Source organism: Paramormyrops kingsleyae, chromosome 9 (assembly GCF_048594095.1).
Source record: "Paramormyrops kingsleyae isolate MSU_618 chromosome 9, PKINGS_0.4, whole genome shotgun sequence".
Lineage (NCBI taxonomy): Eukaryota > Metazoa > Chordata > Actinopteri > Osteoglossiformes > Mormyridae > Paramormyrops > Paramormyrops kingsleyae.
Window position 1 is genome coordinate 17,711,375 of NC_132805.1, and position 19,826 is coordinate 17,731,200.

Below are 19,826 nucleotides of genomic sequence, written 5' to 3' on the forward strand. Positions count from 1 at the left end.
ATATTTGTAAATAAAACTATATTTCCTGCACCTGTCATAGTCGTCCAAATAACGTCAAAAAAATTACGTTCAAATGTTGAATGTCATATTGACGTGCAAGTTGGGTCATGGATGGACGTTCAAATTGTGGACCTAGTTTGGACGTTGTATAAATGTCCAGAATTGGTCATGGACTGACGGACCTAATATAGACATGATCTGCACGCCTATCCGACGTCCAATGTTTAGTGGGGTGTGTCATTCGCTAATAGTAGCTAAAAAAAATATCAGAAAACAGTGGAGAAAACCCGGCCATTGCTTAAATAGATAAAGAAGCCAAAACTCCGAAGCTCAAGATTCAGGACAATGGCTCTGATGTCGCAAGTGCTGCAAGAGCTTATGCTCCGTAAAAAAATAAATAAATAACAGCAGTTTTGAAGTCCGTTTTCTTGCTGTTAAGAGAGGAATGGCAATGGGAAGTTGCTCTAAATTTCCCGTATTTTGGGTCGGGATCTTGGGATTTTTCAAACTGCTTTAAAATGAGTTTTTATTTGTAAAAATAGGCTATATAAATAGCTGATATGACAAGAAATTACCGTGCATTTTAACCTCTATACCTCAAATGAAGTACGAGTTAGCATATACAGGTTAAAATGCATGATAAGTTCTTGTCATATCAGTACAAATGCACATAAAATACCAGGGCTGTGGAGTCGGTAGATAAATACTCCGACTCCTCAGTTTCTAAATCCTCCGACTCCTCTGTATGTATATACTATGCTAATATATTTTCTACATCCATTGAAGGAAAGGAAGGGAACATACATGTCATTTCACCACAGAACTACTGGCTAGGAAGCCAACACTCTACTATAATGCCAGATTAAAGACAAACACAATGAAAACAAGGTTTTCACTAGCGCATAGCGAAGGGGAGCCGACGGAGCTGAGAACACACCAGATGATTTTTCCGGCGTTTGACGCGTGATGACTCGGCAGTGCATCTGTAAATGTATGGGGGGCTTTAGGCTAGGTTCACAGTTCCCTGTAACAGTGGAACACGACACAATGGAAAGCGGTGCCGCACCTTACCTGTGCATTACATCCCATATAGTGACGCATACAGTCAATGAAAAGCATGCTTCATGGTTACTTGACATGTTCGTTTTGTGGTAACATTATGCACTGCATGCATTGGGCTTTATTCTTACAGCAGAGAAGTAGTTCATTATGACTGTTTGTGAATTGGGACATTTCAACTTACTTTTTTAATTCCCATTTAAATTTAGTAGGAGTCGGAGTCGGTTAACTTTTTGCCGACTCCGACTCCAGGTAGCCAAAATTGTCTCCGACTCCGACTCCGACTCCACAGCCCTGTAAAATACGTACGCATTTGCACTGTCACAGCAATGGATTGGCGCACGTATCGCTTTTAAAGGTGAATGCGTACTTGCATACCAGTTATATGCAGCCCTGATTATAACAGATTGTATCAGAAATTTGGATTGGTATCGGCGCCGATCCAGACCTATTTGACGGATCTGGTATCGGCTATGTGTGACCAACCCACATCCTATACTTACTTATTTAGTTTTTGGCAGTCTCTAAAAAGATAGCTCCCTTTTTGTGTTAAAACTGTTTGCACAATCAATCGCATGACAGCTCTTTTCCATTTTACATGTGTTTTTTGCGGCATTCAAGTCGAACAATAACCTCATGCTAAATGTAAAAGCTGGTAGCTAAATAGGAGCCATTTTATAATTTATGCAATTTATAATCCGATTAGTCGACTATTCGTTTTAATAGTCGATGATTATAAAAATAGTCCTTAGTTGCAGCCCTAGAAATTTATCACACGAAGTGCTCCAGTGTCCCCAGATAAATGTCTTCACCATGCACTCAAGCTTCGCTCTCAACTGTGAGTGTGTACTTGGTGTGCTTATGTTCATGTGTGTCTCTGTGTGTCTGAGAAACAGTGATTAACCACATTAAACCATTCATAGCATCAGTTAAGCCATCAGGCAAGATAGTCACTTGTTAGCCAATATTCCTTGTTTTGTGGGCAAGTAATTGTTAAGTGAAAGAGCCAAGAGTTAACAATGCTTTGATTTGTAAATACTTGTTGATTGTAGTTAATCCCTTGTACATACAGTAAGAACCATTTTTGTTAATGTTTTTGGCACTAGTTCCTTATATTGTGCAGTCATCCCGTATTGAAAAATAAAAAGGGTGGGTCCTGTTTTGAACCAATATGGGATGCGAGTTGTCTTGTATTTTCTGAATGTGCGATCGTGTGCTTGATTATCTCGTGAGCACATTAAACTAAAGCATGGTTTAATTTTGCGTCTCTTGCTCAACATACTGTATAGAGCATCGCACTAACAGAGTAGAGCTCAGGGATTCAAATACCAGGATGCGCACATAAATTGTATCTCTTCCTTCTACTGTTTAAGTCTTTCCGGATAAAAGTTAAATATAAATGAGTTGTACATGTACATCGTGCACATGAAAAAACCAGCACCAAATGAACACCAGTCATTCACACATGTGCACCTTTAGGCAATTTGGTAACTCCAGTCAGCCTCAGCATGTTTTAGGATTGTGGGGGGAAAGCGGAGTACCCAGAGGAAACCCCACGATGGCATGGGAAGAACTTGCAAACTCCACACACGGAACCCTGGCAGACACTTGAACCCAGGTCCTAGAGGTGTGAGGCTACAGTGCTAATCACTGCACCACCATGCCAATGGCCCCTCCAGACCTATATATACCAGAGGCCCCTCGAGATATACTAGTGATTTTCAAACTATTTTGACAGATCCCCATAGGACTGATGCCTATTTTACAAATTTTGATTATTTTAATTTGTTAGTGTCATGTAATGTGTCACGATCGCGGGGCAAGCGAGCCGGAAAGCAGGCGATCGGCGCCGTAAATACGGACAGACAGGATTTATTCAAATGACAGGACTAGCCGACAAGGAACCACACATGACAATACAATGACGAATCTGGGGCAGACTGACTGAGACTCGGACTAAATACATGAGACAAGGCAAAAGGAATAGGCAACAGGTGATGACAATCAGGAGTCGACATGAGGTAATGAGGGGGCGTGGCACACACGAGGATCGTTCGGAGCTGAACGTGACATAATGTATGTAGGCATATAATTTGTTCACATTACGTTTTATATTTCTGAAGTTTGCAATTTAGAAATAGATATGCCCCCAGCTCAATCCCCCCAAGCAGTTCTGTTATTTTCCCTCACCTGCACCTCCCTGCAATTCCTTTGTGCACCAAAGTTTGGATGCCTCTGGTAAATACCATTCATGTATCTGTTACAGTTCTTACCGTTATATCACAAAGTTTTGGTCATAGTGCAAAAGAGAAATGCATAAAAAAAAAATATTTAAGCACATAGGTCAGGTTGGGGAGCATTCACTGGTACAGCATGTTGCCGTGCCCACCACATGGCATAACACCTCGGGAGCCCAGTTGGTGACCCTCCAGGTCAACACGTGGCCCTGTCCCACCGTCCAGAAGGGACCATCCAACTGCCACAACCAGATATTATGTGAGCGTCCCCTTAGCCTGGTCCAATTGCTCGGGTCCTCTGAAATGAGAATCCTGCTAGCAGGATCACCCTCAGGGAATCCCGCCACATGGCCGTAGTGCCGTAACTGACGCTCCCTCACAATGCAGGTAATGTCCCTCATTTGGGTCTCCCTGAGTAACCGCTTGTTCAGCACAAAATCAAATCAGTGGTACCCAAGGATTCTCCAAGGAGACACAGTACCAAAGTCCAGAGTTCAGTCTTTATCTCAGGTCACTGGATAGCATCCATATTGCAGTTATACAGCAAGACAGGGAGCACCAGGGCTTCAAAGACTTGGACCTTAGTCATATTGCAAAGATATCAGGAGTGACACACATCCCTTTCCTGCAACCTCATGATCCGCTGTGCTCTCCCAATCTGTCTTCTAACCTCCTAGGAAGAATCAACAACAAAAAATATAAATGACATTTTCAAACATACACATAGGAATACAAGTAATCAACTAAGTGGTGGGGAAAGATTCTGCAAATTGTCATAAATTAACTAATTGTGCAATAATGTGTACCTTCAGACCTATGTATCACAACAAGGACTCACAGCATTCAGGTAAAAACCAATTGCACAAGTTAAGTGTGGGACGAGTATGGTTTAGAATAGATGATCGGACCAAATGACAGCATAAAGTCTAGTACTTATTTTGTTTCCCAAACGAGATCAAAACCCCTTTGAACGTAACATTGCAAACAGTACCCCTTACCAGTTTAGCAAGTCTTACTTCCACTGTTATTCACTTTTTTAGGTTTGTTTTTCCATGCATGAATACCCTATTATCTGGAGTTTGGTTGAGTGGATTGATGCACTAATCAATACTTTTTGACCTTGATTTCAGATTTGATTGGTTTCAGACAGATGTGACTGTCAATATCACGGTGTATACAAAATGTAAGGTGAGTTGGCACTCCTTCAATTTTCTCTGAATATTCTTCATAGCCAGCTTATTTATATTAGCTCTGTAACACATTTCTTTATTAACCAGTGTGAATGATATCCAGATAACTGAAACTGAGTAAATTGTTAAAAATACTTCTGCTCCTGCAGATTCCGACCTCAGGTATCACTGTGGTCGACCTGCAGGGTGGCACTCTACGGGTTGAGGTATTCCTTGGAAAGCTGTCATATCTGCTCCATCTCCGTAAGTGCTCACTCTTTGTAATCCATTCCTTTTATCCTAGACCGGAGGCATGACCACGGGGGGGCTGGGGTGGGCACTGCCCCCCCAGAGACAAGCCATGGCCACTCTGCGAAATACTCTGTCTGTCCAATGAAAACATTTGATTTTCTAAACTGAGTTGCTTTCCAATTGGCCCGTTTGAATTAGGGGCGTATCCGTCAGTGCCTCCTCCACTAGACATGCACGTGCTGCTCACAGTTCACTTCGCTACGCATTTTGCAGCACGTTTTGAAACTGTTGACTGCAATCTTTAATTAAAACAGCGTATACGCTCCATTCTTCTATCTTCTGTTTTGTAATAGCAAAAGCTATGCATAGGTGGCTTATTAAAAAGTCCGTACCTCTGTCCCTCCGCAAGCTGCTGGCTCCACAGTTGAGCCCAGCACCGCTGCTACCAACACAGAGCACAGCGCACCCATGTCGGGAACTGAAACTCCTACACAATCCTCCAGCTCTGCGCCCGTGTCAGCTACTCCAAACCTCTGCCTTCAACAAAATGTACAGTCCGGTCTGCCTGATTTAAATATGGATAGCCCATCCCAGCCCATTTTAATGAATTATCCCAAGCGCGCATTCGGAAAGACACTCAGACGTTTTAGTGCAAGCTGGTATCAGTCTCGACCATGGCTTGAATATTCTGTTGTCCGTGATGTCAGCTTTTGCTTTGCCTGCCGCAAATTTAGTGTTTCCAATTCAGACCGCGAGGACATATTCACCAAACATGGCTATGCTAATTGGAAAAAAGCTCTAGAAAAAGACGGTGGCTTCCACAAACACGCGTCTAGTATCCCGCACGTCAGAGCCATGGCTGCATGGCAAGAGTATCGGCGCCGGGCAGAGATGGGTGAAAGCATAGTTTAACTACTGGGTACAACCCAAATAGAAAAGAATAGATATTATGTGAAAAGCATTGGGGAGGCCGTTCAGTTCCTTGCAGTCAATGAACTGGCTATGCGTGGTCACAATCACGAAGGTGGGGAGGAGGGACTTTTCCTTAAGTTTTTTTTTCTTTCAATTATATTCATTATGTCTTAAAGTAATTATGACGATGCTATTTTTTCTTTTTTTATCAGACATCTAATTTTTTTAGGTTTTATTCACCTGACATGTTTCGACGTTCGCTGTCGTCTTCCTCAGAGTGTTACCGGATGTTATCGGTAGCTCATAGGTTATCAGCTGATGTTCACGAACATCATCAGCTGATAACCTATGAGCTACCGATAACATCCGGTAACACTCTGAGGAAGAACATCATCAGCTGATAACCTATGAGCTACCGATAACATCCGGTAACACTCTGAGGAAGAACATCATCAGCTGATAACCTATGAGCTACCGATAACATCCGGTAACACTCTGAGGAAGACGACAGCGAACGTCGAAACATGTCAGGTGAATAAAACCTAAAAAAATTAGATGTCTGATAAAAAAAGAAAAAATAGCATCGTCATAGTTTTCCTTAAGTTATTTGATTACACAATCAGAAAAATAATAAAAGTTCCATTGCCTCTGTTAATTTTTATTGAACAATCGGTTATGAGTTATGCCATAATTTTTGCTTTTATATGTTATATAAAACGAAGTTGTTGTTATTATTTGACCCACCTACAAAAATGGGGATGGATGGATGGATATTTTTGCCCCCCCAGACAAGCCAAATGCCCACCCACACATGATGTTCTGGTCACACCTCTGTCCTAGACCAGTATAAAAGCAGGAATTGTCTTTCACTTGGGTTACCTTGTTCAGGATAGAATAGCAGAAAATAATATTATTTCACTTATTATTCTGAGGAAGCTTTATTGAATGTGGGTGGCAATTGAAATCTAAGGGTATTATAGGATTCATCAGCCTGCTCCCCTTAGTGCCACAGCCAGATGTAGGTAGAGTAGCCAAAATCTCTACCCAGGTAAAAGTACCATCCATCTTTCCATCCATCCATCCATCCATTATTGTAACTTCTTATTCCCCACTGGGGTTGCGGAGCCTATCCCGGGAACAATGAGCACAGGCGGGAACCAACCCTGGGCGGGCGCCAACTCACCACAGGGTGCACACACACCAACAGGGCCAATTTCAGAAATGCTAGTCAGCCTACCCTGCACACCTTTGGACTGTGGGAGAAAACCGGAGTCCCCTGCGAAAACCCATGCAAACATGGAGAGCGTGCGAACTCCACACAGAAAGGACCAGGGACCGAACCTTCTCACTGTGAGGCAGCAGTACTAACCACTGTGCCACCGTGCTGCCCAAGTACCGTTACTTATAATAATATAAATGTATAAATACAACTCAAGTAGGACTGCAAGATGCATTCACATTTGAATTAGCGCTCTTATGCTGCTATTCAATGAAGTCGACCGTGGTCAATGTCAGTCTCAGTATTTGAGTAAGAGTAAAAGAGTATCTAGAAAGAAGACTGCTCATGTAGTGAGTTATTTTACAAAATCTGTACAGTTCCAGGATTGCCCAACAGCACAACCAATGAACAAAATTTTAAATTAAAATGACCTCTCAATAAAACAATGAAACATAAAATGTGCAAATAAAAATATATTATGCTTTTTTGTTTATCACAAACAATGTGTGATGGGAAGCAGCCTCAGACACAGGAAAACAACAGCTCAGGAACTCATTGGGGAGGTATAATTGGCTAACAGCCTGTGTGAATATGAACTGTTGTCGGAATGTAGGGTTAGCAGTAGGAAAAATGATAAACAGTGAAGAAAAACTGACATTAAATGGTTCTTTGAATAAATAAGTATGGGTTTCATTAGTAATTTTTCTCTTGATGATCTCAGATCTTTGGACCAATGTCTGTTAGAAGAAAAAAAAATTATATACAGTGGTACCTCGGTTCTCGAATTCACTAGAACTCGAATTTCTTGAAAGTCGAACAAACCAGTTTGACCTAGAACTCAATCTGAATATCAGAAGTCGAACTGTGAACGCTGACCTAATATAAATTGTACACGCCAGGAAATGAAGGCAGTCTGGTGAGTTCGGAGCGGCCACAATCTTTACTCTTGAATGTAATGTAAAATAAAGTTGTCCTCCGAAGAGGGGGGGTGGTGGTGGGCAATAAAAAAAAAAAAAAAAGGAAATGAGTCATACTACAATGCAATTACTTGAATGCCTTCTTCACAGACTGGACGATTAACCAAATAAAGCAGCGCAACATTACAGTAACTAACAATAAATAAACCACTAACTTAGTGTACTATTAGAGCATTTATGTCATTTATTTAAACTTTATTTTACCAGGTAAATTAACTGAAAACCAGTTCTTACTGCTTTACGTGATATTTTGGAGAAACAGCAGATTACGCATTGGAACTGCCTGGGATACAAACGTCATGCGTGTAACTAAACTCTTCAGCCAATAAGGGCAAAGGTGTGTCGTCACGGAGGCGGTTCCAGTTTGTGCAGCCGGGTGAGAGGTCGCAATGCATCTAACCGTAATGCATTGCGTAAGGTTCAGAATGCGTTGCTTTAAGCCAGTGCTGTAAGCAAGTCGAACGCACCCAATGATCGAACTGGGAAAACCAACTGAAACGCGGGCTTAATACAGAGGACTAATGACAACAACCAGAAACAGCTGATCACATGGGGATCCCACACGAGGTTAACGAGGGGGCGTGGCACACGGAAGGAGCGGACGATCAGGGCAGGACTGGGGAAGTGTTGGGATAAGATCTTTATCATTTTGGAAGCCATTAAGAAAAAGATGCTCTTCTTGTTTTATTCTGTTCATTTTGTGTTTAAAATGCTTAAAAAAAAATAAATAAAAACATATTTAGGTGTAATTTGGGGGGGCCGGGAACCAATTAATTGGTTTTCCATTATTTGTTATGGGAAAAATTAGGTCAGAACTCGAACTTTTTAGGATTCGATCCGGAGTCCGGAACGGATTAAGTTCGAGAACCGAGATACCACTGTATTGGCTAAAGTTAGGCCTGTACTTGGATGGATTACCAACTAGGAAAGCTGGGTTGCTGCTGAAACAGTGTCGGTGTGGGCAAAAGGTTAGCCTATCGTCCTTCGCATGAGACTTAAAACTGAGGTCCTAACTCTCTGAAGTCATTAAAGATCTCTGGGCTGTTTCAAAATAGTAGGGGTGGTACCTAGGGGTGTAACGGTACAGGGCCACAGTTTCGGTATATGTTTTGTGCGTATAGAGAACAATGTTTTTTCTCTCAAAATTATATCTTTATTTTGCTTGTCAGCAAGAACTGCATTTCACAGTGAACAAATTCCAGTATCACTGCTGTACTAAATTACTAAATAATATAAATATAGCACCTTTATTTCAAGTAAACAGTTACTAAACACAACACTTTTAAATGGTAAACTGGCTCTTATTTATGTATAAAATATGTATAAAATTAAAACATACAAAATGTAAACAAAAAACACTTAAAAACACAAATGTTAGTGCCTCTTTGTCTTGACTACTGGTATACTTAATACAGTAGTATAAAAAGATAAGTAAACAATTTCAAAAGAAAAAGTGCTGCCATATGCAATCTGGAGGAAACATAAATTCAGAAATAGCTTTTTCTTTGCCCATTTTAAAATTATAACATCGCTGAAATGTGTACGGCAGGACACAACATAATGTGGGTCAAGTGTTTTAATTAAGTGGCAAAACCCCACATCTTCGACAACAGAAAAGGGCTGCAAATCTTTAGCAATGAACGCTTCCACTGCACGGGTTATTTTCTTGTGTTTATCTGAAGTGGCATGGTAGGTCTGTTCAAAAGTATTTTCGATAGACAGTTGTTGTTTTGCTGCGGTTATCTTTTTGAGTCGTTCGACTGTTCTGTGTTCAGGAACCGTTATATCAGGATGCATACGCCTTGAGATGGTTGGTCATATTGCTTTTGTTTCCTCTTGAGTATGGAACATGTTTCAAGCAACGTTTGCAGACAGTGAATTTTCTGTTTACTGTTTTCACTCCTCACTGTTGATGATTGGTCCGCCAAGGCTATTGCCTTTCACTACTGCCTGATCCACAGTGCACCAGACATCAATGACCCCCCCACAAGTGTGCTGAATTAAACCGAGGGACCTCCCCCACCACCTCATCTTTTTTATGGAACCTATTTATTGTTAGGATAATGCAGGACCAGAATTGTTTTTATGTCATGTTTTTGTGTTTTGTGTACTCATTATTATTATTATTTCTAGAGCTTTCTCATGAAGTTCAGGAACATCTTTCTGGTAAGCAAAACAACTTTTTTTTTTTTTCCTATAAATGCTTGATGTGTGCATTGTCATGGACCAGACTGTGCTCTAATTTGCATTTAGGCCTAATGAACAGATTCTCACAAACCATGAACAAGCACACATGCTTTCTCTTTCTAACCTTTCAGCAGAGTTTCCCATTGTATTCTAACCTTCTCCACAGTACCATATGAGCACTTTTAAATGTAAGCATGATTTTACATTTAAATTTGCATTTGAAGTGGGAAGTACATATTCTTGTATTTTTTTTCAGTATGCTGTAAAATACTACTTAATACTTTCATAATCTTCCTAGGCAGTAACAACATATGGTCTTTTATTGAGGAACAGGTCTGGGGTTTCTATGATGGTTTTATTTGGCACCACTAATTTCTCACCAGGTCTGCCTCTGTAATGTCCCTGGAATCCTTGTCTATCTGTTTCACTAAGGCTTGGCCTTCCAAGTGCTTCCTCTTACTGTTTTCCAGGCATACAATATCTGGTTCCAAGTAATTTTGCAAGATGGATGGCAGAAATAGTAGGTTACACATCCCTGATCAATTTGATCGATCATTTTTACTTCACCTAAGTTAGCAGAGAAAGGTTGCCATCTTGAGCTCAGAGTGTAGTTTTATGGTGTCCCTTCTCTGGGGTAAACTTCAGCTCCTACAGGACACCGCTGGGGCCTGTTTCCAACCATCCTGCAGAGTGGGCACATCATTATCATGTGTGATTATTAAGTCGGATTCAGCAGGCATACTGACTGGTCCTTACACCACTGCTACACTAAGTGGGGGCTGCCCCCCAAACATAAGAACAGTATTTAGACTAATATTGAAATAGTCATTTGGCTGAACAGCATCCAGACCCGTTAGAATCTTATAGACCTGAATCATATCCCCCCTTAGTCTCCTTTGCTCAAGGCGAAACAGATTCAGTTCCGCTAACCTCTCCTCATAAGACATTCCTCTAAGACCAGGAATCATTCTCGTAGCTCTTCGTTGCACCTTTTCTAAGGCAGCAATGTCCTTCTTGAGGTATGGTGACCAAACCTGCACACAGTATTCTAGGTGGGGTCTTACCAAGGAATTATATAAGTGTAACATAACCTCCCTTGACTTAAACTCCACACACCTAGAGATTTAACCTAACATTCTGTTCGCCTTTTTTATTGCTTCCCCACACTGGCGAGAGTGGGACATGGAAGCATCAACATACATACCGAGATCTTTCTCGTAATCAGCTACCTTTATTTCAGTGGAACCCATAAAATATCTGTATTTTATATTTCTGCTCCCTGCATGGATTACCTTACATTTAGCTGTGTTAAATTTCATCTGCCAAGTATCAGCCCATTCGCTAATTAAATCCAGATCCCGTTGAAGCCTCTCTGCTGCTAGATCAGTATCTGCTACACCGCCCACCTTGGTGTCGTCTGCAAATTTAACCAGTTTACTGTATGTATTTGTATCAATATCATTAATGTAAATTAGGAACAATAGTGGTCCTAAAATTGAACTCTGCGGTACCCCACTATGAACGGAGGCCCACTGTGACATTGTGCCTCTAATAACTACTCGCTGCTTCCTATCAGTTAGCCAGTTTTTGATCCAAGCTGCCACAGTTCCTAAAATCCCTGCATCTTTAAGCTTTAGCAAGAGCCGGTTGTGGGGGACAACATCAATGGCCTTCTGGAAATCTAAGTAAATCACATCATAGGCCTTTTTGTGATCAATTTCACTTGTAGCTTCCTCAAAGAACTCAAGTAGATTCGTTAAGCAGGATCTACCTCTCCTAAATCCATGTTGGCTATCCTTTATAATGTTATTTGCATCTAGGTAATCTACCATTTTCACTTGAATTATAGCTTCCATTATTTTTCCAGTAATGCTAGTTAAACTGATTGGCCTATAGTTTGCTGGATTATTTCTATCCCCTTTTTTGAATATGGGTGTTATTTTAGCATGCTTCCAATCTGATGGTACCACACCCGCAGATAACGATTTCTGGAATATTAAAGTTAAAGGTTGGCTGATAATATCCCTCATCTCTTTTAAGACTATAGGTAAGATGCCATCAGGCCCCTGCGATTTTATTTATTTTGAGTTTAGCTAGGCTTAGTATCACATCAACCTCAGTTATACATATATTAGTCATAGACGATGCTGTATTCGTATTAATTGGTGGTAAGTTACTTGTGTTCTCTATTGTGAACACCCTTGAAAAATAATCATTAAACTCATTTACTATATCAATTTCGTTATCAATTATAAGTCCCTTACTATCCTGCAAATTAGTGATTTCTGCTTTTAGTGCTCTCTTGGAGTTAAAATATTGGAAGAAACCTTTACTGTCATGCTTAGCCTCCAATGCAATTTTTCTTTCTACATCCCTCTTGGATAGCCTAATGTCATTTTTTAACTCTGCCTGTAGACTTTAGATACTCCTGCTTAATTTTGGAATCATTAGTTATTTTCCAATTGTGGAACAGAGCCCTTTTCCTCCTGACTTTATTCTTAATTTCCTTAGTAAACCACCTTGGTTGTCGTTTCCTAGATTTAGTTTTGCTGGAAACAGGTATGAAGTCCTCTTGCACTTGCGACAATGTGCTTTTGAAAAATTCCCATGCCTCTTCAACTGTTTTGCTATTTAACTCTGTCCAGTTTACAGTTTCTAATTTCCGTCTCATACCATTAAAGTTAGCCTTCCTAACATTGTATACTTTTAATTTCGACTTTGCTCTTCGGACACTAAAATTAACCTCGAATTTAACCATGTTATGATCACTACCGTACAATGGGTCTAAAACCTCTAATTTTCCAATCCTATCCTGGTTATTACAGAAAACAAGATCAAGAAGGGCTTCTCCCCTGGTAGGAGTATTAACAAACTGAGTAAAAAACAATCCTGTACTAATTCCACCATCTCAAGTTCATTTACAGAAGAGCCAGAGACTGTGTCCCACTGTATCCCAGGTAAATTAAAATCACCCATAACCACCACATCATTTTTATTACTCATAATCCTGATATCATCATATAACATTCTGCTTTCCTCTACAGTTACATTAGGTGCTCTATAACAAACCCCGACAATTAGGCCATTTGAATCTTTAGCCTCAAGTTTTATCCATACAGCTTCTGAATTTTTATTTTTATCAGTGAGATCCCTTGCCTGCAAGTTTTCTTTTACGTATACTGCAACACCACCTCCCTTCTTGCCTATCCGGTCTCTACGGAACAACGTATAACCATCCATATTATATTCATCACCATCATTGTCACTCATCCATGTTTCAGTTATTCCTATAATGTCGTAATTGTCTGAAGAAATTAAAGCCTCTAAGTCATTAATTTTGTTTCTAATACTCCTAGCATTCAAATACAGACCACTAATGGTAGGCCTTTTACAGTGTCTACTTTTAATATTTATTTGGGCTATCCGTCTCTCCCGACATAAATTCATAACTGACCTCCCTGCTCCCCCAGTCCCTAGTTTAAACATTCCTCAACTATTCTGCACATCCGCCTCCCCAATACACTGGTTCCCCTATGGTTCAGATGCAACCCGTCCGGCTTGAACAGGTCCCACCTGTTCCAGAAGGTCTTCCAGTGCCCCATAAACCTGAACCCCTCTTTCCTACACCACCATTTTAGCCACGCATTTAATCCCCTTATCTCAGCTAACTTTGCCTGACTTGCACGTGGCACGGGAAGTATTCCAGAGAATACCACCGTGGATGTTCTTCTTCTAAGCTTATCCGCGACTTCTATAAATTTATCTTGCAGAACAGCCCTCCTGCCCTTTCCTATGTCATTGGTGCCAACATGCACCACGACCACTGGATCCACCCCGGCTGGGGCCAAAAGCCTGTCCACTCGATCTGGAAGGTCCCCTACCTGGGCACCAGGCAGGCAAGACACTGTACGGGACCCTCTATCACGGGTGCACACATAACTATCTACACCTCTTATAATTGAATCCCCTACTACCACAACCTCCCTCTTACTGGGGTTAGGCGGCTCCTTGGTGCCCAAGGGCCCACCTGCCTCCCCAGTCTCTTCCGGCTCCAAAACTGGAAGCACCTGAAAGCGGTTAGACACCGTTACTTCAGGTGATGCCGCCTCTGTGAATTGTGTACGCCCTTTTCTACGTCTACGACCTACGTTCACCCAGCTCTCTCGACCTACACACAGTACACACAGTCTCCCTAGAAGGCGTATTAACTCTCTCCTTTAACTCATTGTTATGTTGGATGAGAGCCAGCCGCTCCTCTAGGTCACGAACCTGGACCATGAGTGAGTCAACTAACCTACATCGCTCGCAGACGAAGTCCGACTGGATGCAAGCATCCAGAAGGGCAAACATCTTGCAAACACAACACTGAGCTGGCCCCATAATTACCTAACTCTCTATGTCCCCGTCCTTTACTCCCAGCCCAGTATATTAATATTGAGTATTTAAACTTTTAGTTGATCTAATTAACGTATAGTTAAAACAAAGTGCCGAGTACACTAAAACACTAAATTAACACTTGCGTTAAATCGGTACTTTATTATAAATTATCCGGCAGCGTCAGCGATAACAACCTTTAAATTAAACTTTTTAAATAACCAAATTAACAATTACTTACCCGAGATTAACTTCCTGCTGAACCACGTTTAGCTAAACTATAGCGAAGTTGCTCAAGGGAGGCCAAAAAACCACAAAAAACCCTCTCAAAGCAGGCTACTGCCGGAGCGGGAAAAAAAGTGGAAAATGTCCTCCCGGCCCCGACCGGCGACCGAGCAAAGCTCCGGAGCAACTGTCCTTTTAAAGTTAATGTTACCGATGTTCGATAATATTACCCGCGGGTGTTTGATGCGAAGGACGCACACAGAAACGCCGCTCGCGCCCGCAGCTGTCGGTAACACTCACGCTGTCAATTAATAAGGACAGACAAGTACACACGTAAAAGTAAAAGTTAAAAATGAAACAACAACCACCCACGTAACCGCGCTGGCACACAAACACTCAAATATACTTTACAGATAATTCAAATCAAATCAACCGCTTCAACAGGCGCACAACACAACACAAGTGCACACAGCGACTACACCACTCCCGAACAGTACAGCTATCCCAGCAGCCTCAACAGCAATCCCAGGGTTTCTCTCCCTACTACCATTGAGCTCCTGCCCTCCTCCTACACTTCGAAGACGTTGCTGTTTACTTGGAGCTATTTCTTGGTGGTTGTGGCATTAGGAACCAGGTTAACACCTACTGTTTCTTTTCTACCTTGGGCTCATCAGGCCAGCATAATGAAGGTCAGTTAGCTTTTGCCATTGTTCTAAAGCCTTTACGTGTCAGATTTAATTCTGTTTTTTTGTATCACAGTAGAGGAGATACTTCAAGCTGATTATTGACATGCTTCAGTGGTTATCTAGATGGCTGGCAATTTATGGTGGACTAATACACATTTTATAATTTATTTCTTTATTTACACATTTCTTCATTTATTTCTGTGTTTCTTTCTCCATATTATAAGGTAGGCTGTTATAACTTTTTCAGTTCAGTTTTATTTGTATAGTGCTTTTACACAGCATTACATCTTCTTAAAGCGCTTTACATTATCTCTGCCCAAAACCCCCAGTGAGCAAGCCAGAGGTGATAGTGGCAAGAAAAACTCCATAGAAGGAAGAAACCTTGGGAGGAATCAGACTCAAAGAGAGACCATCCTCCAGGTGCCGGCAGAGGAAGTCAAATGAACAAGATGGAAAAAAATTTACACTGTCCAAATTTTACAATTTGAGTCTCAGTTTGATAGCGTGCAATTGCTGGTGCTGCTTCTGACAGCAGAATGAAGAGTGGTACAGCAGCAGGGCAGGCAGGAGAGGTGACACAGGCAGAAGGGCAGGCCAGAAGAACATCAAAGGTAGTAGAGGCTTTACAGTCAGCAGGGTGGGCAGAATATCGTAATAGTTTTCTTTTTTTTCGTGGGGGTCTCCAGGCAGCACACTCCAGGAGGGGGAGACTAGAGGCAGTGCAAACAGTTAGGTGAGTGCAATATGTAAATTCTGGCAGATATGGCTATGGCAGCATAAGTAGGAGGGAGAGGCAAGTAGGAACACAGGCATGGGGAGTCCCTGAACGTCAGCACTCCAATTCCACAAGGGAGTGTGAAGCTAGAGTGACAGCACTGACAGTTCAGTTCATCCAAAGCCAATGGCACCGATCCCCACCCAGCTCTATGCCTCACACTATAGGTCTAACTGGGGGTGAGCAGTTAGCTAGAGGTAGAGCTAGAGTCTCTATAAGCTAGACTGAAGAAGTATGTTTTTATTCTCGAGTTGAATATTAAATCTTGGACATCAGCTGGAACAGCTACGGAGCTCTGTAAGAGAACGGTCTGCAGGCTGCCATAGTACTTTCTGCTCTCAGTATTAGTAAATATACAGCTCCTTCTGATTGAAGCAGGCGAGGAGGGTTAGTTATTTTAATATTAAAAAATGGAATAAAGTCATCACTCCTAAGAGCTTATGGGGCTTGTGAGCATAACATTGAAGCATTCTTTGTTAACCTAGACATACACGCACCTAAAGGATTATTAGGAACACCTGTTCAATTTCTCATTAATGCAATTATCTAATCAACCAATCACATGGCAGTTGCTTCAATGCATTTAGGGGTGTGGTCCTGGTCAAGACAATCTCCTGAACTCCAAACTGAATGTCAGAATGGGAAAGAAAGGTGATTTAAGCAATTTTGAGCGTGGCATGGTTGTTGGTGCCAGACGGGCCGGTCTGAGTATTTCACAATCTGCTCAGTTACTGGGATTTTCACGCACAACCATTTCTAGGGTTTACAAAGAATGGTGTGCAAAGGGAAAAACATCCAGTATGCGGCAGTCCTGTGGACGAAAATGCCTTGTTGATGCTAGAGGTCAGAGGAGAATGGGCCGACTGATTCAAGCTGATAGAAGAGCAACTTTGACTGAAATAACCACTCGTTACAACTGAGGTATGCAGCAAAGCATTTGTGAAGCCACAACACGCACAACCTTGAGGCGGATGGGCTACAACAGCAGAAGACCCCACCGGGTACCACTCATCTCCACTACAAATAGGAAAAAGAGGCTACAATTTGCACGAGCTCACCAAAATTGGACAGTTGAAGACTGGAAAAATGTTGCCTGGTCTGATGAGTCTCGATTTCTGTTGAGACATTCAAATGGTAGAGTCAGAATTTGGCGTAAACAGAATGAGAACATGGATCCATCATGCCTTGTTACCACTGTGCAGGCTGGTGGTGGTGGTGTAATGGTGTGGGGGATGTTTTCTTGGCACACTTTAGGCCCCTTAGTGCCAATTGGGCATCGTTTAAATGCCACGGCCTACCTGAGCATTGTTTCTGACCATGTCCATCCCTTTATGACCACCATGTACCCATCCTCTGATGGCTACTTCCAGCAGGATAATGCACCATGTCACAAAGCTCGAATCATTTCAAATTGGTTTCTTGAACATGACAATGAGTTCACTGTACTACAATGGCCCCCACAGTCACCAGATCTCAACCCAATAGAGCATCTTTGGGATGTGGTGGAACGGGAGCTTCGTGCCCTGGATGTGCATCCCACAAATCTCCATCAACTGCAAGATGCTATCCTATCAATATGGGCCAACATTTCTAAAGAATGCTTTCAGCACCTTGTTGAATCAATGCCACGTAGAATTAAGGCAGTTTTGAAGGCGAAAGGGGGTCAAACACCGTATTAGTATGGTGTTCCTAATAATCCTTTAGGTGAGTGTAGATTCAAACAAGAATTCAGGATTGTTTTTGTTCTAAGTTTGGAGAGATACATAGATTAGCAGTCACTAGTGCTTGTCTGTATTTAGAGGGGCTCTCTTTGCAGGTGGATCTGAAAACTTCTAGTTTAGTTGAGCGCCATGTACCGACTAGCTTGAGTGAAGCCTGTTTAAGTTCACTTGTATGATCAGAGTACTGCGGGGCAGTTTTCTTATCTCTATCTTTATCTTCTTAAGTGGAGCTACAAGATACAGGATTTCTTTATGTTCAGTTGCCTGTCTGAGTTTATTTTTGCTTGAGGCTTGAGATGTAAGGTTGAAGGACTGTGAAAGTTGGTCATGAAATGTTGCAGTAGGTAATGATTCTATGGAACAATTGGTACTGCAGGATTGGTTAAAGGGGTGGGATCATTTCAGGTCTACTACTAATGCCTTGGCTTGGTGACTGGTGTATCTGCTTTTTGGTACACTAGGGCATTGCTAGGATTACTTTTGGCTACCAATAATCTATTATATTACAACCCCTGGCAGAAAATATGGAATCACTACTTTTGGAGGACGTTCAGTGTGTTGTTTTACTTTGTAGTCCAAAAACAAATCAGAGATATGACACAAAGCTATTTTACCTAACAGCTGAACATTCTGGCTTTCTAAAACACACCTCCAAAAAAAAAAAAATATATATATATATATACTGTATATATGACATTGTTGTAATTAATGGCACATCTTTTTTTTAGATCCAGTAGAGGAAATAAATATGAAATCATTCAATGTTGAGGAAAAAAATATGGAATCGCCCTGTAATTTGCATTTCTAAAACAAATACCTGTACAAGTCTAATTATACAAATGAGTCTGCAGTTATAAGAGTGTTTGCAGACCTTAACGAGCTGTTGCACCTGGCTGATTGCAAGGGATTGTAAAAGATTTGTGAGGGAAAGCAAAATTATTTTTAAAAAAAATTTCCCACCCTGACCACTTAGGGCAGGGGTATTCAACTAAAATTTAAAGAGGTCCAGTTAGAGAGAAATTCTTGAAGCAAAGGTCCGGAAGATCATAATGTCTAACCGTCTGGCTCAACGGCAGCGCAACATAAAAGGAAACCCCACGCAATCAAATAATCAATTAAAGTATTTATTTAAAGAAAAATCATAAGTGGGTACAAAGTCAAAAATAGGTAAATAAAGCAAAAGTCTAAAGATGTCCAAAAACATAACCAAACCAAAGTGCCAAAGGAGGGACAAAAGGGGGGGCCTCCTCCAGAGTAGCCTCAGGTCTTTTCATACCCCTCCCAATTAGCGCTTCACACGGCACACCTGCGCCTGATCACCTACTCAAACAGGGACAAGAACACAGGTAAAGAGTGGGCGGGACTGACAGACCGAAAGGGCCGTCACACTATTTAATAGTGTGATATAGCCTATTAGTTGCATCAACATTGTATGTAATCAGTACCTGACTGTCAAATCAAATTAATTCAGTACAAATCAAAAACATTTTGACATTTATTGTCACATGACATACTGTAGAACTTCGGCCAGCTGGCTGGAGTGAGATTTTCAATTCGAGATGTCTGCACACATGTAACAGTTCTTACCTTGTAAATAGTCTGCTTTTGTATTTAACCGTGTAAATACACTGTTGACGTAGCTAATTTTAGGTTTTATAATGGAATATATAATCTTGCTGTAAGATTTCCAGCATGAGTCTGAAAGCGTGAGTGTCATGCCAGATGCTTGAGATTTGACAACCCTGAAAACGTACATTTTTTGTTTCACATGAGTTTATTTATATATCAGATAACATTACTTTATACATATGTTAAAATGCAGAAACTTCAACGAACATGAAATCAACAATAAACTACGTCTATTTATCCAACGTGTTATATAATACATACTGTATTTGAAAACTTTTCAGCTTTACAATTTCAGGAGAGCGCAGCCACTCTGTTAGGAACATTACGCTTTTTGTTTGCGGGTGTTAGCTTCGCTGCTGCACATTAGCGTAGACAAAGGGCTGCATACGCCGATCTATATGTCT

General features: G+C 41.3%; 1 protein-coding gene across 7 annotated transcripts in view; it reads left to right on the forward strand.

The window, feature by feature from the left end:
- LOC140592642 (cytochrome b5 reductase 4-like) overlaps window positions 1-19,826 on the forward strand; it is a 116,616-nt gene that overhangs the window by 22,089 nt on the left and 74,701 nt on the right. For 4 of the 7 annotated variants that reach the window (XM_072716486.1, XM_072716490.1, XM_072716487.1 and 1 more), the window contains 4 exons: window positions 4,427-4,484; window positions 4,636-4,729; window positions 9,959-9,991; window positions 12,838-12,969. In XM_072716486.1, coding sequence (XP_072572587.1) covers window positions 4,427-4,484; window positions 4,636-4,729; window positions 9,959-9,991; window positions 12,838-12,969 — 317 coding nt within the window. The remainder of the gene's footprint in view (window positions 1-4,426; window positions 4,485-4,635; window positions 4,730-9,958; window positions 9,992-12,837; window positions 12,970-19,826) is intronic. The other 3 variants (XM_072716489.1, XM_072716492.1, XM_072716491.1) reach the window with 1 other exon arrangement.